Here is a 23,525-nt window from a genome sequence, read left to right as displayed (position 1 = left end):
GTCCATTCACATTTGGGGCTGATTTCCAGTCATGGCTAACCTACTGTTAGACCCTCAAAGAGAATTAGAATTGAAGCACACAAATGTAGGAACAAGAGAAGGAGCTTAAAGTTTTTTGAAAACAATGCCAGTTGTTGAGTTTAGTGGACAAACACACTGTCTCTGCTGTGTTGGCTACAGTTGTCTGCCATGCTCAAATATAGACAAACAGCAAATCTTACACAGAGCTACTACAGTGCTTAGAGATCTGGTTAGTTTGCTAGGCTCAGTGATTTTCAGTAGACCAAAAATATTGTTCCTAAACTTCCCATGCTGTACATGCTAATCTAGGCATCCTAATCAAAGCCTTTATCAAAGTAGTTATCATTCTGTTCTTATATTATTTGCAGCTGTAAACTCAGTGCCAACAAGCAACATGCCAGAGGCCACCTGGTAAAGAATTTTACAAGATCTGACTCACCACCAATGTGCTGTATGTGACTATTCAGATGAAGTTACATGTCTGAACAAAAAAACAGGCTTTCTAGTTACAAGGGAAATTGACACCCAAGACCTTTTGAAGTAGGTGCAGGTTCATGGGAATACTGTTTTCTCCATACTCCCAGCATTTCTGTGAAAGCTTGCATGAAGACTGAGTTACTTCTCCCAGCATGTCCATGGGAAGCTCCCAGTTAAGGCAGGTGCACTGTTTTGCTAGGCTGCCTGCCACGCATTAGAGATTCCACTGTGATGCATCCATGGACTCTCAACTCAGTACCTAGAAAGAAGCAACGATGTGCAGGAAGGCATTTACTCTTCTAGCAATGTCTGCAACTAGAGAGGAGTCCCAGCTTTCTGCATCCTCACAGAAAGAAGTGTAAGCACAAAATCTCTTAAGTTAGACTTGCTCACTTGCTGCTCTACTGCACAGTCAGGATGATGCATATAGAGACAGGATGATAAATACATAGAAAAAGAAGGAAGAGGATGCTAATGTTGTGAGCCTACAAACAAAGCTGTGATTTTTCTTTTGGAATTCTCTCTAATATCCCCTTGTTTAATTTTAAAAGAGTTCATGTTGATAAAATGCTCACATCCATTAAAGCCCCTCCAGATGAAAACCCTGCCCTTCCTCACTTGCCTCAGTTAATGCTCACTTTTGCTAGTAGAGCAAATATGCAATTGCTCAGGTTGATGAACACATTGAACAACACACACAAGAAAACAGGTATCTCTGTACCACCACCCTAATGCTCTAAAGCATCCCTAGGAATAGATTCCAGTTCTTCAGGTCCAGTACACAGATCCTTCTGCCACATCACTCACCTAAGCCCTGGAGCATGCACACAAGCTCAGCTATTCAGTTTGAAACTTTAATTCAGCTTTCCATTTATGGCCAGAAGCTTTTTTGACTCAATTAGATTTTCCAGTGTTCAAGGAGTAGTGGCAGCATGCTTCTGTGTTGCTTAGGGACTCACCAAACGCACACTGGGCACTTTCCCTGATCTTATGGGTTAGCACATCCCACCTACAAATTCTAATATGCTCAGTCACCATGACAAATGTATGACTAGACTCTTGTGAGAAATGGATCAATATAAAATGTAATTTCTTCCTCCTGTAACACCTGGCTGTCCAAAAAGGAGATATTTTAGGGACTTCTAAAGTTATCCTGATCAGAACAGAGGCACAGTGCATATTTTATCAATAGCGCTATGACAGCCTCCTTAAGTCTGTGCACACAACATAGCATGTGCTCCATGAGGAATTCTACATGGTATGTTACATCTCAGGGAAAGCAATTGTTTGCAGAAATGCTACCCATTTAAGTCTTCAGCATTTTTAGACACAAGAAGAGGGTTTTATCCCTGGCTACCACATCCTTGTACAGGCCAGAATCCCATAAAGAAGCTGATATCAGCTGGCACAGTCCTAGGTCATACCTATAAAAGCAAAGGAAAAATGTGATGCACATCAAGACTGTCAGGGCACAGACCTGAGGCATTCCTAGATCTCTAAGAAATCAAGGTACTGATGCACCATGTGCTTAACTCACCTTTCAAATCATTGTCCTAACTCCAGGGATATCCTTCCCTATCTCTCCTTCCCTAGCCATTCTACAGAAGATGCAATTCCTGATCCAGAAAAAACAGAAGTGATTTTGCCAATACACATTTCTCAAAGTAGGCATCATATCCCGATAATGCTTTCTACTTCCTCTCTCACCAAACAGACCCACCCCCACCCCTTAACCAGTCATTTTCCATGATGTGGTTCCAAATTATTTTGAGACTTACAATGACCTTAATTTTACTATTGTTTAAGTAAGCCGAATTATGTATCATAGCATGTATTACACTAGGTGCTTCATACTCAAGAGATCATAAGCTGTTCTGATCTGGGTCACTTTAGAGGTTACTCAGGGCATAAAATACCTCCTTTTGGAAGCAAGATGCTCTCTTCAAGTCCAAGCACCAAGTAGGACAACAGATGCAGGGTATTAACTCATTCTTGTAGCCAGTATTCCTTATCATACCTTACATTGACATAGCTCTTGGTGCAACAGCTTGCCTACCAGCATATCTCTACTTGAATGATGATCCAAAATTGGATCCTTCTCTAAAGGCAAGTCTTAGATGCACTCTATGATGCAGCACACAGAAGGCAGTGGTATAGACAGCCTTGATCTGGCATTTGATTGCAAATGTTTCGTGCAATCTGAGGACTGGTGTTAATTCCTTCTGAAAGAGATGCCTGGAATAGCTATGTCAACACACACAGCTGTCGGGAGAAAGAGGAAAGGCATGGCCATTAGCCTATAGCTAGATTAGGGCTTTAAGACTTTTAGGGGATTTTAAAGGCAAAAAAACACATACATTTTCCCCAACCATAGCCATAGTCATATCCATAAACTGAGGAAACCTTTTCTCCTCTCAGGTAAGGGATTACCACGGAAAACAAACAGGCTCCTCTCCAGGATTTGACATTCAGTGCAGGCTGATGGGAGTAAACTCAAGTGGAAAGCAATTTCTCTTCCCTTAGCATTCTCTGAGAGGAATGAATGACAGACAAGCCTGGATGCTATAATCACCTCTGACCTGACAGTGTGTCAGCCATTCACTTCTGTTCAAATGCAGCATCTCCAGCCACTGCTTCTCTGCAGAGCTCTCTCTCAAGCATGAAGAACATCCTACACCTGATCCAAGCACTGATGCTTGGTTACAGTCTAGGTAAAGCAGCACAGGCTTGTCTCTGTGACAGGCCACATGTCACTGCAGCAGTTACAGACTGGCACCAAGGGAGAAGTAAGGTCCACCTACTACTCAGGATCCTTAGAAATCAGCATCACAGCTAGCTCTATCGTTGTCATGCATGCTTGATTGCAGCCAGTCCAGATTCTCACTCCATGCATAGTACAGGATACTTCACACCGTATACCACAGAGAACTTCTACTATACTCATGCAGCTACTCTGGGACATCAAATCTCCAAACAGGCTGTGGACAAGGCAAAGATGCAACAACTGTGGCTTTGGGTGCACACCCAAGCCAAGCTGAGATTCCCACCTCACAGCACTTCAGGAACTGGATTGTCAGGGATTCTCTCTAAACCTTTGGCAGGGATTTCCTGACGACAGGACAGACACTTATGAATATCAATACCACAGCAGATGTGTTTGGCTGACAAGAGATGATAACTTCTTATCAACATGCATTAGTTATCAACACATCTACCTTAGCCTCAGGACAAGTCTTTCTTTGTGAAGTCTTTCCAAACCGTGTCATAAAGGTTGTTCTTTTTTTCTAGTCATCACAACCACAGATCTGGGGAGACAGTATTTTTGGGGGGCACTATCAGCAGAAGAAAGTTCAAGCCTGACTGAATCCAATTCTAACCACAGATAGCATAGGAACAGACAGACCATTCAATAGTTAATTGAAATAAATCAACTCAGGAATTGCCTTTTCTTTTAAATTAAATATCAGCTCAGAACAAACTGCCTGACCTACCGCAAGACCACAGAACTTTCAGGAAGAAAGGATAAGCTCTGAATAAAAATATTAATTACTTCAGACGTCATGCACTTCTATTCAAATGCAAGCTTAATTTCTCATACTGAAATCATAGGACACCTGCTTTTGCCTAATTCTCTACTAACTCAAGGAGCACGTAGTATGCACTGAAGTTTTAGGCTCGTATTTCAACTACCCTTACACTGGTTCCCAGAGTTCAAGAGTTAGGGTACCCCAGTAAACACAGAGTAACTGATAAAAAGCTGTTTTATTTTCTGTCTCTCCTACTGTGTCTCTCCTACTGCTGGGTTTACAGACATTGCCTCTCTCTAGGATTAAGTCACATTAAATGCAATCAGAAGGATTTAATCAGATTAGCCAGGCTAAACAGATAGCCATCTGATGTTCTTCTATTCATCAGGCAACAAAACCGACAAACATAATGTAGCAGTAAATATTTTGAGGCAAGTAAAACTTCAGTCATGAGGCCTTCTTCAGCAGGAGATACACAATAGAATTCATTCGGTAAATATAAACAGAACCTTTAAAAACTCTCCAATAAGATGCCTTTGGATTTTCATTTATCAAGTAAAGTTCAAAGGCAACACCTAAGCAACAAAAAAGCCCCACACATAAAACTACGTGCTTGAATACAGCCAGCATAGCCTGATGCCATGGAGGTTTACGAGGAAACCTTCTCTATTCACATTAGGACAAGATGACCAGAAACTAAATACCGAGATCTCAAAACACTAAACACCTTCACAGGTATATCAATCATCTTCTACTAGCTCAGTCACATGAATATTCAGAACACTTGTTCTATCATTATAATCAATTAAACCCTATTTTCAAAAGTGCCTTTAGCATCTTTGAGAGCTCCTCATGTTTCCTTTATAATAACATGGAACAGATATAACAGCTTATCAGTCGCAACAAGCACCAATTAGGGAAAAGGATGTCTTGTAATTGCAATGGCTTACAAACCTACTGTCCCTTACTGCAGCCAAGCCATCCAGTATCATCCACTAAATATCTCATTTGTTATGGCTGATCTGGAAAAGGAGAGAGAATAAACTCCAGTCCTAAATGCAGGAAGAAGCAATCCAATGTACTGTAAACTTAATAGTTTAAATTACGAATGCTCATCACTGCTGTATAAAGAGCAAGAAATTATTTGGACTAATTTGATTTTCTGAGAAATTCCTTGACTTATAGTAAATATGTTTCCACTGATGAGAAATAACAGCTCCCAGCCCTTCTGTAAGGTACTGAAAACTTCCAAAGAACTGTTTCCATTTAATTTCCTGTGTCGCTCTCCAGAAATGCTTTAAGAAAAGAAAAATAGAAACACTTGCATGAAAAAAGGATCTTTGCATCCAACAGCCTCATCTTCCCCCACTGATTAATCTTTCCTGAGGGCCCAAAACAGGAGCTGCCAATAGAAAAGGAAAGCATACAATCAACTTAACCGGGCACAAGAGTGACTTTTAATGCAAAATGAGAAAAAATGGACCTGCTGTACAAATCCAAGAAATGTACATTTGATCTGCACAAAGATAATGTGATGACTGGTCAAATAGTCACAAATTCAAAACATACAGTCCCATACCTCAGAACATTTTACAGACTGCACAGCCAACGAGTAAGGTATTGATCCTGATAAAGAAAATACATGGAAAATAGAGTTGCACAATGCCAGTACAAGGGCTTCAAATGTTCCAAAGGCATACAACAACATCACACTAACCACTTCCCTATATGACAGAAAAGGAATGACACTACCAAGAATAGCAATTAAAGGCTCACAGGCATCCTTTAGTGTCTCATTTTGACTATTGGTAAAAAAGTATCAGAGAAGCAAGGAAGGAAAGAAGGAAACTACAGAAAGATGTAGCTCTGCAGCCCTCCTCTGACACCAAGAAGTCTGAATCTGATTGAGGAAAAAAGTCCATAAGCAAGCTGATTAACCGTTTTTAAGTGGAATAACAAAATGTCATGCTTTGGCCATCTCAACCATATACACAGATGACAGCCTTCACATCGCCAAGAGGAGAAATACGCACTCAACTCCCATTGTTCTTATTTTCTCATCTTATCACATGACAGTACAGAACTTCCACATTTAAAAGCGAGGTACAGAGCGGTATTTTTAGGTATAATGGTACATGCAGAAAAATGCAATGCTTCCATTTGCTGCTACCTACCTAATCATTGTCAGAAACACGGTTTTCCATGCCAAAGGACATTTCTGTTTCATAGCAGCTATAATACACACATGAACTGCCATGCTACCGGAGCTCACACTGTCTTTTCTTACCAGCCATTATTCTCTGGGCTTCGTAGGGTTCCATGTAGCCAGTGTTCTCCCCTTTTCCCATTCTGTTCAACTCACTTTTGGCATCAAATGGATCTGAGTAGTCATCAGCTATCAATACCTGAAAGACAGAAAGGTAACTGTTACTGGAGTCTCCAGTAAGGTGTGCAAAGCAGAAGGCAATAACATCCTAGCAGCAAATAAAAACAGCTTCACTGGCTGCATTCTATGCAGTCTTCAAAGTACAGTCTTGGTTCAGAGGATAAATACACAATTGCCACAGATCAGTTACTAAATGGTACTGAAATAGAAGTCTGCTCCTATTCATACCAGAAATCTCATAAAGGCAGACGCCATGTCAAAAGGATTTCTGACTAGCACAAGCAATGGAATAATTGGGATGGACAAATAAGAAAGAGCCAACCAGTCAGCAAATTCAATCCACTCAAATCTTATCAGAGAAGTCTGCTAGTGACAGGGGAAAAAAACATTCTTTCCCTTGCACATATTTAATCTCCTCTGCTTTTAAGGTTTATGAGTTACAACTGAAAATATTGCTAAAAATTTTTAAATAAATATTCTAAGGTTACACTTTTCACTGCATTAATAAAAAACCTTTTAATTTTAGGTCTCACCTGAAAAAACCAAGACACAAAACAAACTTCTTGGCTACACTTAAATCCTCGAACCCATCTGTGCCATGCTTTCTTTCAAAGGAGTATTATTTTTACTTATATTTTGTGAACTGAGACAAGACAGCAAAAAGAAATTACCTGACTGAGCATTTTTTCTTTCTCCGCTAGGAGACTAAAAAAATCTGACGGTTAGAAAATCTCACACTTGACCTTACATTACTATGCTTTCCTGACTGCTGCAAAACCATTGTATGCTGTGTAGGTCCCATATATAGATTTTTTATCAGTCAATTAAAGTCACAGAAATCATTCCTCCCTATAATTGAGGAGGTAGAGCTAATCTTTGTTTCTGGGATGTGACAAGGGGACTGGGGCAAAGCCAGAAAACCTCATAGGAGAATTATTGCAGAGTACAGAGATGTAATCTACAGCAGGCAAAAGAGTCTGAAGCAAACAAAGCAGGCAGAGGCAGGCTTCAACATCAGAATCCCTACAAAGTCATAAGATTATTCAGGTGGGAAAGAACCACAAGAGATCACCCTGTGGAACTCATCACTCAAAGCAGGGCAAGCCTAAAGGGTTCTGCCCTAAAGGCTTATTTTATTTATGAGGGATTTTTCAACTGAGTTACTTTACATTTTTAAGACCAGCAATAATAAGACTTACAGCACAGTGCTATTCCAACAGTTTCTTTTCAACGAAGAACCAGGCGTACACTGCCAGCTAAGAGACTGAAGCTGCATCTGCTTCTGTCTCCTGCAGCCAGAATACCCCACCAGTCAGAGAAGAAAAACAGGACACACAAGTATTCACAGATCAAACACCTGCACAAGTGCCACGGAATAAATGAACACTCTATTAGGAAAGGCAGAGATCTCCTTTAAGATTAGGAAACAAAACATCTAACACACTTCAGAGTCATTACTCAGGTCCTGTAACACTGGCACATTGCAATTTTATACTGCTTATTTTGCTTATTTTACTACGAAGACTGACATTTTAATTATATTTTTTGTGTTTTCCTCCACTCAGAGTTTGTGATTGGAAGTGATTGGAAGCTTTTTTTTGACCAGAAATCACCAGACTGACATGGATCATAAAGAGAGGGAAACAATTCTTTCTTTCGCTTGGTGTCCAAAATTACTCCCTTATTATTTCAAAAAACAGTTAACACAAAGGGAAAAAGTCCCCTCCCCCCATCTGGCAACATATGCCCAAGCAGCAAATCAAGTGACAGCAGCTGCACACACTTGAGACAAAGACTACAATGTGTATCACGGAGCAGTAATTTCTCCTAGTCACAAGGGCAGTTTTATTTGCAAAAGTGATGCAGCTGAAATGCCATCCATGTCATCTTCTGCTCTGAGCTTGTCAAGAGCTGCTAGGTGGTAGCATGTGCTCTGTGTTGCTCTCCTTGGCAAATGTTGACACATAGTATTCGCCAATCCTTTGTATAAAACTGTACTAGAACATGAAACAGAAAGCAGACTTAGCACAGGACTTACTTGACATTTCTTCTTCTCCATTTGCCTGAAGTATACTAGGAGGAAAATGATACATAAAAGATGCTGCCAAACAAGACCACCCCACAAGAAAGCCACCCAAAAAACTCCAACCTAAACAACATTCTCCCATAGTAAATCCCAAACCCACTTTTCAGCACTCAGTCAGGCAGAAAGAGCAGCCTGCTTCACCTTTCCTGGAACTGTGTATCTTATTACAAGTGGATTTACAACGCTGAGCTGTCAGGACTCCCCAGCTGACTGTTACTGTTTCCATACACACTAAAACTCAGTAAATCTCAGCTTAGATATAGCAGCTGGCCAGTGTCAGAATTTGATTTCTTCTATACTTGATAAAAGCTATAAATTCTCCACTTCTTGGAAGTCTCAAAACAAACCCACTGCTTGGAAACCTCAAGAGTATGATTGCTGGTTCTGTTATAACATACTTACTGTAAATGTCTGAACTCCTTCTGACAATCCCTATTTCAGAGAATTATTTCTCCTGTTTTCAGAGATCGCAACCAGAAGAAAAGTTCCTACTCTTGCAAGTCTTTTTGCCATCTCACATAAGCTACTTTTACCTTAACGAGCTCACCTTCCAAGCCTCTATGCTTGGTTAGACAAAGTACAGACAAAAACTTTTGATTAAATAGAAGGTTGACAGCACATGAATTTTCTAGTTGTGTTCACAACAAACAAAACACTTGCTTCATGACAGATGGTATTAATACACTGTCCTCATACCCCTTTCAAGCTATCCTCACAAAGAAGAAGATTGCCAATGTTACACACAAGCTCTCCTCGCAAATATCACAGGTACATGCCTTGCATGTGCAGTGGGGGTTCTGCAGATCATGATCTTGATCACCTCCATGCCACATGGGGTAGATCCACTGTGAGAACACCATGCTGTCACCTCTTCCCCACAGGCATGTGCGAGTGGGTCTTTCCATGTGATAACCAATTTGCCCCCATGTTCCCAGAGCTCATTAGCTTTCCAGAAAGAGGTATTTGCGCTGCATTTTGTTTGTTTCTATTTCTCCTAACAACCTTTCAACCACTGCCCAGCAAACTGGTCTCAGACAGGCATTTGTTTTCTACAGTCCAGAGGCCAAGGCCAGCACAGGAGATCCCAGTGCCCTCTCCACAGCTTTCATTTAGTGCACTTCCAAGGTAAATGCTAAACTCGTTCAACTGGTCTCCAAACTGATTTTTCATGTTACTGACTGACAAACACTGGACAGGAAGTAGGAGATAATGGACAGCATCCATTGTCTACCTGTGCCTCCCTCCTAGAAGTATCACCTAGTCAGATTATCCAGGATCTAATTCTGTACTTGCCACATCTACCCTGGACACAATTAGAGGAAGGGTTGAAATTTTGTAAGCACAGCTAAAGACAGCATGCATATACAGAAGCTGACCTTTGGAGCAGGACACATTTAATTTGGCTCCCTGCTCTGCAAAATTGAGCCACCTTCCTCACAGGCCCTATCTATCAAAATGAAAACACAGCTATCAGGAATCCCCAGAAGGTAGTCATTCTGATTCCAAATTAACGTCTAAACCAGCTGCATTTGTCAGGGTTATTGTCAAAGACTTGTGGCTTATCTCTTGACAGAATGCAAGATCTACATTCTTAGTGTGGGCTGGAGCTCCCACAACTATTGATTCCTGCTCTATTCAAGCCAGTTCTATGGCATTCCATACACGTATGACACTATTTTCTATTTTTGTAGATGCAGTAGAAGTATTTTGAGGCATCAGTAACATCAAGCAAAAGAAACTTTAACACAAAAATAGAAGTGCAGGTATAAAAATAAATCAACAAGGATTTAGAGAACATTTGCAGAGGGTCTTCTTAGCAGGCTGCTAGTTAAAAGTCAGAAGACAGAGAAAAAGAGTACAGCTCAGTTCCAGACAAGTTGACAAATTAAAACCATAACTCTAGCTAGAAAGTTAATTAGCAGATACAAGATCAAAAACCCAATAATCACTCCACCCCCCAGAAAATTAAATACAAGCTGAGATTGTGGTTGGTTTATCCCTCCATTATATATTAACTAAGTTGCAAGCTTCACTGTTGATGCATAGTCTTTGTTCTTCCACAGTCTTAAAAAATAGTCTGACAAATATTATCATATTAAATACCAGTTTAAATGGGTACTTGCATATACAAAAGCATGATTTACATATGAGGCCACAGGAAGAAACCAAAGAACACACCTAACTGCATAATTTCACAGGTATCTCTATCTGAATAAACCCAACATTTTAAAGGGAGTGAAAAAGAAGGAAATAAATGAGAACTCACAATACTGAAAAAATAGGGATAACCCCTTTTTTGAATTGAAAGGAAATGCAGAAGATCAAGCTATCTTTAAAACAGCAACATCAGCACAGAATTGTTAGCTATTTCACTAACTTAGTGGCTATTGTGATTAAGGACACACTATCCTAGAAGAATCCAAGAGGAATTATAATAAACAACATGTAGCAAAAAATCTAAAAGATGTCTCCTGTCCACCAGGCCTTTTGGGAATTTATTAGGAGAGATTTATATTAAATATTTATTTTTATTAAATAATATACATTATTAAATTATTAATATCTAGATAATATAATGGTTTGGGTTGGAAGGAATCTTAAAGATCCTCTAGTCCCCACCTCCTTGCCATGGGCAGGCACAAATTTAAATAACTGTGTAGAGACAGACCATATATTCCTCTTTCAACATTTGTGAGTTGCAATTAAGTGCACCAATATCTCAGATGAGAAAATTTGTCTGCCAGCAAAGATACAGAAGACAAGGGCACTTAAAAATGATGAATATGTCTCTGAGAACATCACAGTTAAGACATTTAACACAATGTAATGAAAATTCTTCATTCTCTGTGAGAATTTGTAGTCACAAAAGACCAGTCCCTAGCTACAGTAGAAGTCACCCTATATTACCACAGAATGGCCTGAGTTGGAAAGGACCTTACTGATCATCTTGCTCCAATCCCTCTGCTATGGCCAGGGACACCTTTAGATAGACCAAGCTGCCCAGAGCTCCATCTAACCTGGCCTAGTACACTTCCAAGAATGGGGCATCCACAACTTTGCTAGGAAACTTGTGCCAGTGCCTTACCACCTTCACAGTAAAGAACTTCTTCCTAAAATGTAATGTAAATCTACTCTCATTCCAAAGCCATTCTCCCTTGCCCTGTCACTACATGCCCTTATAAAAAGTCCCTCTCCAGATTTCTTGTAGGCTCCCTTCAGATACTGCAAAGTTCCTTTTAGGTCACCCCAAAGCCATCTCTTCTCCAGGTCGATCAATCCCAGCTCTCTCTGCCTTTCCTCATATGTGAGGTGCTCTACTCATCTCATCATCATGGTGGCCAACAATGATTAACAGTATTACATGGGGGAAGTTGTGTTGTATTGGCTAGGGTTTTTTTGTAGGGGTATGCTTGGGGTTTTTTTACAACATGATATTTTTGACAGTTGCCAAATTTCTCTCTTTGACCCCAAGCAACCTCCAGGTCTCACATCCCAAACATGCCCTAAGCAGATGTTTCTTTAAAAACTATGTTTTCATGTAATATTCAGGCAACTACCAAACAGGAACATGTCTGATGTTGAAGCCTGGACAAAGCTCAGCCTGCATACAGCAAGACTGTGAAGTTTGGTCTTGACTTGTTTTACATATTAATAAAGACTTCCACTTAGGTTCTCTTACATGAAGCCCTGAATTCAATAACCTGTTGAGGATAAGCCTCTCTGTAGCCTAAGTACCATTTTTTATTCAAAATAAATTTCACAGCCTTGAAAAGCTTGCTAATAGCGCTCTGTACATGGTCAGACTCCTTAAAGTATCAGTAAAAATAAATCAAAGACCTTTAATATCTTGCTAATAAGCCAGAAATTTTGGAAGTAATCACAGGCTTCATTCATAGCAGTGACTTTCAGAGACTGAAACATCTCATCTAAAAGGTAATTGAAACACAAATTTGGAAATGTGGTGCCTAAATTTCTCAGAGTCGTGAACTGGTATTGAGGCGTTGGGAAAAAAAAAATTAAAATCCAGTACTTAATAATAGGATTTCAAGAGCTACTCCCCCACATACAAGGTTTATTGTTCAGTGAAGGCGAATTGCTCTTCAGTTTTTACAAGTCCATACACTCACAGGGATGAAACTGAACTGCTGACAAGCTGATACAAATAACAGTTCTTGCCTTTCTGTCTCTCCATTTCTCTCCTCTACTTCCAGGCAGTAATCGAAGTCCCCACATGTGTCACTGCTTCACATAGGACAATCCAGACCACTCTTCACACAGCAGACAGTGCAGCACTTCCAACTCCTCCTCAAAGCTTAAAAATGCAGTTGTACCTGCTTTCCCCTTAGAAAGAAACAGATCCTTCCTTGACCCATCGACTCAAGTATTTTAAATTTAAAAATACACCTTAAAGGATTTTTCAGTAAATCTAAGAGTTATTGAAGGAAGGACAGGCAGAACAATTATGCTCCCTTTAGAAAACAAAGCTTAAAAAAAGTTAAAAAAATACTATCCCATGTAATGTCATTAACAGAATAGGTTTTGTAAAACAATTTTCCACACTTCCTGGACAGTGCACAACTACTCCAAAACCACACCTTATGTCTGTTTCCTTGTAAATAGACTGTTTAACAGTAACATTTACAAAAACAGCGACATATCCAGGAAGATCTGCACCACAGTCCTTTCCTATCTCTTGCCAGAATCCACCATTACGCTGTTTCAACTGCTCAGTCATATCACTTCCTCCACTTCCAAACAGTGCCTAGCCTACTGTTAGTTAGGGAAACAACCACAGGGCAGAAAAGGAATGAAAAGTCAAACCATACTCTTTGCCATCAGGCAGCAGTCAGCACAAGCAAGGACATATACAAAGATGTTTAGAGACATAAACATCTCTCCTATCCCATTGTCAGTGAGCCTGGGGAGCAAAGAACCTTGTAAAAACAGACATTTCTTCAGTGATCCAAGCAAATACAGTGGTAAATTGGCCACAAGATCAGATTGCAAACTAGGAGATTACATGTAGACTTGATGTTTAAAAAGAGAAACACGGCTTCATCTTTTTCATTTCTAGATCCTTTCTCCTCATAAATCAGGCTAAAATACATGAGTTCCACTACAGTACTTGTTGTGCCGAATTTCTCAATTAGAGTTAGAATACCCTTTGAATCACAACAAACTGCATAACATTGTTCAGCCTACAGAAGGTTTTACTTCCATATATACATTACAGCAGTCCTAATGTTAACAGCTGGTGTGCAAGTTTACCTAAAGTTGGATATGTAAAATAGCATAATACAGACCTTTTTCCTCATCTGGACAGTTTTGAAGAAAAGTCTGCAGGTAATATGTGTGCTATCATGCAGTAGCAAGAAAGTTGCATTTGTGGTGACCCCACTGCTGTAGCAGAATCGTGTAGTGCTGTTCTAGATATGCTTGCAGTCATGGTGCTTCTGTGTTCACATGCAAAGTTACCTAAACCAGCTCCATGTGAAAATTCAGAAGACCATCTACAGAAACAACTACAATTCATTCCTTCTTACTGTTCCTCACCATCATTATCACTCAGCCCTGTTTTAGCGTCCTCACAGCATCACTCCCCCATGGATCACTCTTGACCAACCATGCCCAGTTGTGTCCACATGTGCTTGATCTGAACAGAGCCCTCCCTATTCATTCCTTCATGCTGTAGCATTATGCATTACAGTCTATCATCAGACTAACTCCACATTCACTTACTGCACAAATTCATCTAAAGAATAGAGAAAAGCACTCCAACATGACAGAGCAAGATCCTGCACCACTGTCCTTACTGAAATGTGCTATTTTCATATAATATAAGTCTGCTGCCAACACAGATTTCATGACATCAGTTACATGAAGACGTAGGATCCATGAGACCTCTGAGGACCTGCAGGAATTTGTGTCAGGGAAGATTTAGGCTGGGTATTAAAAAAAGGTTCTTCAGTCAGAGGGTGGTTACAGCACCAGCCTGACAGAGTTCAAGAAGCATCTGGACAATGCTCTCAGGCACATGGTGTGACACTTGGAGATGGTGCTGCACAGGGCAATGAGCTGAGCTCAGTGATCCTTGTACGTCCCTTCCAGCTCAGCATTTTGTGTGGTTCTGAGGATTAAACCACTCTTCTGCTCAAAGCAGGGGTAATACCAAAGGTAGACCATGTTGTCCAGGATCTTGCCCGTGCCAGTTTTAAATGTCTCCAGAGACAGAATGATCACACCCTGTTTCTCAGCAATACATAAATTTACGTATATGAAATAACTAATAATAATGGTAACTATATATATTTATCATATTTTGCCTACGTACATGTTTGTACATACATATAATGTAGATTTCTGAACTTTACAAATAACTTCAACATATGTAACAAGAAAATCTAAATCTAAATAAACTTGTAGACTCTTGTAGGAACAGTTTGAGATCAGAAAGCAGATATGTACACCAGAGAGATCTAAGACACACAGACTGGAAGATGTGATTAAGTAGGCATTTGGAATCCATTTGCGGATATTATGGTTCTCATAAGATGGAAGACATGTAAGTGCTACACTGATGGACGTCCCTGGACTCAGTCCAAAAATTTAGAAAAATCCTTTCACAGGCAATACAGGTATCCACTATATAGCTTTAGCTTTTATTTAAACTCAGAACCTGTTGGGATATAAACTTGACATTTTGACTATTTTCACCTGTCTTCTTATGCCACTCATGAAACCTAAAGGTGAATGTAGTGTGGAGTTAAGTTTTTTTGTTTCACAATCCTATTTTGCCTTATCCAACATTTATCCATGCAGATTATTACTACCTTATGAGGTTCAATGATATAAACAATATATTTTCTCCTTGTCTCCTACCCTTAGTGGTTTTATCATTCTGAATAAATTAACATAAAAACACAATGACAAAAGGGACATAGCCACTATTTATTATTAATATATTTATTATATTAATAATATTGTTTGTTCTTTTAACACTTGGTAAGCTACTGCTTGTCTACAGATGAAAACTTAATTTTTACATGGAATCCTGCAGGGTGTTCTTATGCGGCATAGCAACCTTCAGATGGAAGACTGCAGTAATGTTCTTGCTCCCTGGGGACCAAGTGGGAGCAACTGAGACCGATTAGATACAAAAGTTGTATGGAAAGGGGTGGAAACTGGACAAAGGTCCACCCTCTGCCACATTCCCTTATGGTCATTCACACTTAGGTATATTAGCCTTTTTACAGAACAAGGCCACATAAAAGGTGCTCAGTTACACACTGTCAGTAAGTAGTTTAATAAGCATATTTTAGCTCAGAACTGCAAGTCCATCCCCTTGTTTGAGTACAGTAGCTAAGGAACTTTCTTACAATGGGGTTGAGATGCTTACTGCAAAGATACACACAGCACTCTTCCAGAAGTCTACCACTCCCTCCTTAAATCTCCACATCTTCCAACTGCTTCATACTCCTCCCTGATAGTCTCTCTCTGCTTGGATCTCTTTGTGCCCAAAACTCTGACAATGTGGACAGCTTCCAAAGCCAAGAGAGTTCCAAGTTATGCATACAGTGCAGATGCCAGGCATACTTGTAACTGAACAGCCTACCACACCATTCCAAAAAAGCTCTGAAGGCACTGGGGCTCCAAAGGCATAGACACGCAGAAAAAAATATGACTTGCTGCCTTTATGTATGGCCTTGCCTAAGCAATTCATGCAACACCAGCAGCCATGAATATTTTTTTCTTCTTTTACTCAAAGGCATAGCCATATACCAATGGGAACCACATGCATAGACAAAGACTGTTTCAGAGTGGAACCAACTGTACAGAGAGGCAGCTTGACACTCTGTTGCAATGTATTAAACATGGGAATAAGATATTGAGGTACATTTGTAGTTTGGGATCTCTAGAAATAATATTCTATATAAATAACCCCAACACTGCTTAGATATCTTTCAAGTGTACCTTGACATACTGGCTGCAAGATTCTGTTAAATGCACGTGACTTGTTCTCAGTTTAAAGATCAAATAAAATATACCTTCCATATACAAAACTAAGATAAGCATCTGCTCAACCCTAACAGTATTTCAATAATATAAAGATATTAATAATGTTGTATGGAGTCTAATCACTTTAATGCAGGATGTCAGAAGTTCAAAAAACTAGACTACTTCACTAGTCTAGTACAAAGGCATTTGTTTTTTACACACACAGTTTTCTGAACTTTGTACATCAAGTCAGCAACTCTGCTGCTCTGAACAGTTGCCTGGTTGGTTAACAGCTGCCTGCTTGATTGCTGCTGCCACACAATATTCACGTGGTTTTGCACTAGATCCACTCTGACTGTGCAGAATCAAGTTATCCTCTACTGCATCAGTTATGTCATCCTGTCCTGTCATTGAAAATGTTGTACTATTTGAAAGTAGCCAAGTGCTGCTTGACAAAAGTACCTAGAATTGTTCGAGTGTAGGTTGAACTTTATTTGAGCTATAAGGTTATGTTGTGCAAGTTGAACAGATATTATAGCACAGCTTGGAGTTAACAATATGTGCATTAATAATAATTAAACTGGACAAAGCTAGCATTTTAAATATTACTTAAAAAATAATACATCACAGCTTATGGACTGCAACAACCATGTTACAATATTGAACTGCAGATCCCAGGTTCTTCAGTTACAAAACCTCATAGAGAAATGGTTAGGTTCAAACACGTAATAGGTGAAAACATATCTGAAGCATCCTTTCACACAGACACTTCCCCCTCAGTTATTACTTAATGGATTTAGACATCCCACAATGCCAGATAGAGGACAATCACTCAGGAGGATTTCAGCTTAGTTTTTTTGATCTCCCTTCACAAGTGGTTTGCCTATTGAATTGGTCTTAAACTAAGTCTTGCGTTTATTCTTACACAAATACAGGAGATGCCAGATTGATCCAGAATACAACCACATGTTGTTTCAACTTGCCCACACTCCCTAGCTTCTCTGTGGTAAGCAAATAGGTTAAGCTCTCACAAGCCAGCACTAAAGATGAAAGCCAGTAATTTCTTTATCCACCATATGGGAGGACCTGAACTGCTTCAGCCATGAATTCTAACACACCCTGCTCTCCCTTGTCTGAAGGTAAACATCACAGTTAAAGTCCCCAAACCAACCTAATTGTATTACCTAAATAATAATAGTAAAAAAAAAAAAAATCCACCCAACAATTGGAATTCAAAGACATCTGGAAATTATGACTCTCACTGGGCATCTGTTGTAGATATTAGTTGCCTCACTACTAAAAGGTGCATGGCAATTTGGGCTTGTCTGTTTCAGCTTTAGTTGATATTTCTACTGTTACACATCAAAACTTCCTGAATCCCAGATACATTATATCTCTGTGGTTACTTTACCAGCCTTTGTCTAAAATCTTGCAAAATATATTCATGTCTGCCTCTGCTTTAAAACTCCATCCCCTTTATTCCCTGAATCAGCTAATTTACAATTTTTCTTTTCCTCTCGGAATTTCAGCTAACCAATCTGCCACTATCTGTACTTTGCCATTTGCCCTTTATAAGTAACCACACCAAACAAGCACCTTCCTGAATCTCCTTCCCATTCCAGTAACTCTTTCAAGTATGACACACAATCGAGCTTTTCAGCCAACTCTCCACTGACAAACCACAGAAGATATAAAATTGCGCACTGAATCTGTTGAAACCCCTACTTTTCACTTCTCCATCAACACAAAGGAAAGCAGCATTCTATCCTTGTAAATGGAATCCGAAAAAAAAGATGCTGGAATGAAACACAAACATTTAACAGGCACTACAGTATTATTAAACACTACCATACATCTATGAAGACAGAACTGTATGGCACTTATTTTTTGTGGGTTTTTTTTAATTCCTAAAGTGTTTACTTATGCTATGTTACACACAGATTTTTTTATAATGTTTTTAGCATGTCTGTGAATTCCTCTGAACAGCAGACCTCTAGCTTTGGAGGGTTTTATTCCACCTTTACTGTCTTCCTTACTAAATCTTCCTTAGAGAAGTTTATTTTCTCTTGCTTTGTTCGCAACTGAACTACAGACAGTTTGTTAACTAAATTCCTTATTTTTCTTCCTCAGCGAACCACAGGTGTAGTAGAGAAGCAGTTCTCTGCTGGCCCACTGTGTCCCCTGCTAACCAAGTTCGCCTGTCAAACTCTACATTTCAGGGCTGTGAAATGAGAGATTTCACATCCATTGCTGGGATAAAATAACACAACTGAACAAAAGGCAAGCTATGTTGCCTCTCACATACAAATGCTGTTGCAGGCAGGCACAGATGGCTTTTTTGAGGCACAGGGACAATTTTATTTCTCAGATATATTCAAATTTCCTGCTTGTCACATATAGTTCTCTCTCTCAATAATTGGGAAAAAACATGAATATGACTGAGAATTTTTGGCTACAAGTTTCAGAACCTGAAACAAGGGCTTGGAAGCAGCATACAGATTTATGACCATTACAAAGCAGCAGGTTACCTAGCAACAAATACGCATTTTCTGATTTGAAAATTGCTTCAGTAGGGTCTAAAATTGAACAGTGATTTTTTTTTTTTTTTTTTAAGTAGAAGAAAGATACATTTTGCCCCAAGTAGTTGTTTCTGGTGAAAGGTGTTCCCTAAAAGAAAGTACCTGGTATCAATGTAGGAAATTTAAAGACTGAATAGATTCTAACACATACTATAAAACATTGTGAGATTCTATCTTTTAATCAATCACTTTCACAAAATAAGTTGCTTCCAGTCAGGAACCCTACCAAGGCAATAGAATAAATCCTAAACTTTTCACTCTATATCATCACTGTCAGAAGTAGATTTCTTTGGAATTCCACCTGGACAGATATAATTTATCAAGCTGTCACAGAAGTGTGGCAATGCAATCATATTACATATTTGAACATGTACACACAGATCGTTTAGACTGATAACATTCAGCACATACTCGAAATTCCTGTAATGTGACTATCATCCTGGAGTTGAAAATGCCAATTAATAAAACAGAGAAACATTGATTTCCAATACCTGAGAAAAACTGAACTATACTCAGAATACCAACACAGGTGGGAGGATGTGCTGTGCTTAAAAAACAATTAATGATATTCTCTCTCTAACTTGAGTTCCCAAGTCCAGCACTTTCCCGTGTTGTGTCTAGAATGTATTGTTAGAATTTGAAGAGAATGACCAGTAAAAGACAGGATAACATTTACAGCTGGTCAAATGTCTATGGAGTTTGCTTCAGCTACATGCCAGTTGGAAACAGTATCATGAACACTGCTTGCCATTGTAACACAGAACTTTCAACCGCCTCATCTTTTGACACTGAACTGGGAGGTAAAAAGAGTTTACAGATAAATAAATTACAAACTGTCTCAGTAAAAAGTTTATTTTTTATATACGACTGGCCCATACCACATGCAGTGGGGCTGAGGCCTCACCTTAGGGTCACAAGCACAAGGCTTTTCAAGGACCTCTAGCGTTCCTCAAGCATCCCCCTAACGACTCACATCCCGTTCTGCGGGGGCATGCCAAAGAGCCTTGGTACCCATCACGAGGTTGGCAGTGAACTGTGCCTCAAAGCTGGGCAAGACACGCCTGAGAACCTGCCCCATCAGAGGGAAGGTGAGCTTGAAAGCCAAAAGGAGAGGGCACCATCACTTCACGTGGTACTCCCGCACGCGCCCTGCACGTCCTGGAATACTAAAGAGGGCCAGGCCACCCAACGAAGGATGGCTGAGAACAGCGGCTACTCCAGATGTACAGTAGCTGGTCCCTTCGCCAAAAATCCTTCCAGGGCTGACGTAGCCCCAACCCCTACCAGCCTACAACGGCAGGAACAGGAGCTCAACACTTACTTTATCTTTCGTGGTAGAGGGGGCAGCAGCCGTCGGATGCTTGGAGCCCTTGCTGAGCTTCTTGCCCGCGCCTTCGCTGCCTGCACAGCCGCTCTCCACCTTGATCAGCCGGTGCTTGGGGGAGATGTACTTCACCTCGGGTGGCGTCGCCGGGCGGCGCTCGCTGTGGCTGCGGAAGAGGTGCGGGGAGCCGGTGGTGGGAGGCGTGGCGCAGCACGACGAGGAGGAGGAGGACGAGGAAGCCTTGAGGGCTGCCTCACCCAGGTCCTCGGGCGCCGAGTAGTCCGGGCGGCACATGGCGCGCAGCTTGCGCAGGGACGAGCCGGGCCCGCTGTAGGGGTCCTCGAAGTCGCGGTCCTTCTGGGCGCGGTAGGCGCGGAGCAGGTCGCTGGTGTCGTCGCGCAGCCGGCGGCGCGAAAAGCCGGGCGAGGTGTGGTGGTGGAGGTGGAGGTGCGGTGGCCCCTCGGGGCGGGGCGCGCTGCCGGCACCGTTGCGCTTCTCCCGGTAGTCGGGCCGCGGGGGCTGCGGAGGGCTCTTGGTCTTGCTATTCCCCAGGCTGAAGTACTTGTTCAGCCATTTGGCCATCGTCTCTCCCGGTCGCGGCCTCAGCACCGCTGCGCGCTGCCCCCGGCGCCCCGCGCCCCAGCCCCGCTCGCCGCCCGCATGGAGGAGCGGGTCGGCGGGGCGGGCCGGGCGCCCCGCTCCGCGCACTCGCCGCTCTCCCGCTGCCAGCGGCTGGAAGGGCCCCGCCGAGCCCCCCGGCTTCCCGGCGGCAAGGAGCCGCTCCCGGCCCGAGCCAGGCGCTCGCCGTAGCTCCGCGCCCGCCCCCGCGGCTCCGGGTCTGCCGCGACCTCAGCCCCGCTGCTCCGCGCTGGCAGCGCAGCCCAGCCTGACCTCAGCACGCACCGGAGAGGCGGGGGACGCATCTGCATGCGGGGCCCGCCCACCGCCGCGGCCGGGCGGGGCCGCGCCAGGTGCCGGTAGGGCGGCGCGGACGGGCCGGGCCTGCGCGGGGCGGGGGCGGGGGCGGTGCCTGTGTGGGTGCCGGTGTAGCCGCAGGTAGGTATAGGTGTAAGTATCGGTGTAGGTGTGGGTGTAGGTGTAGGTGTAGGTGTAGGTGTAGGTGTAGGTGTAGGTGTAGCCGTAGCCGTAGCCGTAGCCGTAGCCGTAGCCGTGCTTTACGTTCCGGCGCGACGGGGTCCGCCGGGGCTTCCCCGCCGCGTCCTCGAACGGGCGGGGGAGCGGAGCTGCCATCGTGAGGACGACGGAGGTGCCTTTCCGCTCCTTTTCCTAGGTGCCTCTGCCTGTCGCCTGCAGCGGCTGTGGTAGCTGCAGCCACTACCTGCTGAACTCTGAGTTTGAACTCTGAGTTCTCTACTTCCACTACCTGTGTGTCCCCCTTCCTATCCATGGTGGGGTAGGAAGGTTCCAGCTGGTGCCTAAAAAGGAATCAAGCCCTGGTTTTGGCTAGGGCTGATACTAAACAAACAGGATGTTGCTTTATTTTATTTTATTTTATTTTAATTTTTTTTTGGTAGGTACCTTTACTATGTGTATTTCTAGGTAAGGGCTACAGTAAGTCAGGTGCAGAGATGATACTTGTGTGAATCATACTACTGAGCTTGTGTGTTACCAGAAGGATTTTTCATCTGGGCCACCACAGTTGCAACCACTTACTATTGCTCTTTTAATCTTTCTCCATCTGCCCAAAGGTAAACATATACTACAGCAGGTTTTCCCAAGTTCTGTCTGCCCAGCTGTAATAGTCTCACCTGTATCTTTAGTCTTCATCCCAGTGCTGATTTGGTCTGGTTTAGGGAATGCTGAAGGCATTGAATGGTTGGTCAGGTGGGGATAGGAATACCTGCAGGTTAATCTCTCCAGGCCCATCTCTGGCCTCTGCCACAATATAAAAGTTAAACAAACAGAAGAACTACTCAGATGATAGCTTGGCCAGAGGTGCTTCAATTGTGCATTATGGCCGGTGACAGGAGAGATTTGCTGCAGTTTTGTTCTGTCCACACTGCATAGTGGAATGCAGTTTCAATGAAGAGTTAGAGAAAGCGTCACAATTGCATTTTTAGAAATCTTCCACTAATCAGAATTCAGACTTGTCAATAAAAGAAATCAAAAGTATTTCATTCCCTCAGTGCAAATCTGTGACAGTTTTCCAGAGCTATACCTTCATGTGAAGCATCATTTCCCCATTACCTTATCAAGTCTATCAATGCAGAGAAATGAGCAAAAAGGGGGAACCCTTTTCATAAATCTTCACAAGCACACTGCAGTTTCACCAGGAGCTGTGAACATGTTCCTAATATGATGTGCTGGTTTTGGCTTGGGTACAGTTAATTTTCTTCACAATAACGATTATGGGGCTATTTGTGCTGAAAACACACGGGGGAGGTGTTTAATTATAAATATCGGGGGGTTTTTGCTACTGATGAGCAGCGGTTACACAGACCCCAAGGCCTTGTCTTCTCACACTGCCCCAGCAGCAGGCAGACTGGGAGTGCACAAAATCTTGGGATGGCACAAGCCAGGAGAGCTGACCTCAACCAACCAGACAGACGTTCCACATCATATGGCGTCATGCTCCACCTATAAAACTGGGGGGAGAAGAAGGAAGGGGGGCATATTCAGACTGCTAAAGTTTGCCTTCTCTAACACATGCTTTCTGCACAGAAGTGTGGCCCAAAATTAGACTTGAGATGCAACCCTGTTTTGAAGATGAGAAAGGCAATGCCATGTGCCGTTTGGAGAGGGGTGTGAAGATATCAGGCACAGTCATGTTTTGCGCTGTTGTTTTTAATCATTTGAAAGCTGGGACTGTTTAAACCTTTTTATAAGCAGAATAGGGGAGAGGAGAGGAGAGGAGAGGGGAGGGGAGGGGAGGGGAGGGGAGGGGAGGGGAGGGGAGGGGAGGGGAGGGGAGGGGAGGGGAGAGGAGAGGAGAGGAGAGGAGAGGAGAGGAGAGGAGAGGAGAGGAGAGGAGAGGAGAGGAGAGGAGAGGAGAGGAGAGGAGAGGAGAGGAGAGGAGAGGAGAGGAGAGGAGAGGAGAGGAGAGGAGAGGAGAGGAGAGGAGAGGAGAGGAGAGGAGAGGAGAGGAGAGGAGAGGAGAGGAGAGACCATT

The 23,525-nt window shown here is 42.2% G+C and overlaps 1 protein-coding gene across 1 annotated transcript in view; it reads right to left on the bottom strand.

Moving 5' to 3' along the window:
* Window positions 1–21,031, bottom strand: part of SHB (SH2 domain containing adaptor protein B) — a 59,716-nt gene extending 38,685 nt beyond the window's left edge. The window contains exons 1-2 of the mRNA XM_033084958.2: window positions 20,393–21,031; window positions 6,313–6,430 (exon numbers count right to left, since the gene is read on the bottom strand). Of these exons, the coding sequence (XP_032940849.1) occupies window positions 6,313–6,430; window positions 20,393–20,977 (703 nt within the window). The 5' untranslated portion in view covers window positions 20,978–21,031. The remainder of the gene's footprint in view (window positions 1–6,312; window positions 6,431–20,392) is intronic.
* Between the last annotated feature and the right edge of the window lie 2,494 nt (window positions 21,032–23,525).

This window comes from Catharus ustulatus, chromosome Z (genome assembly GCF_009819885.2).
Source record: "Catharus ustulatus isolate bCatUst1 chromosome Z, bCatUst1.pri.v2, whole genome shotgun sequence".
Taxonomy (NCBI): Eukaryota; Metazoa; Chordata; class Aves; order Passeriformes; family Turdidae; genus Catharus; species Catharus ustulatus.
The sequence above is the reverse complement of the archived record's forward strand: the minus strand, read 5'-3'. Positions and strand labels throughout refer to the sequence as shown.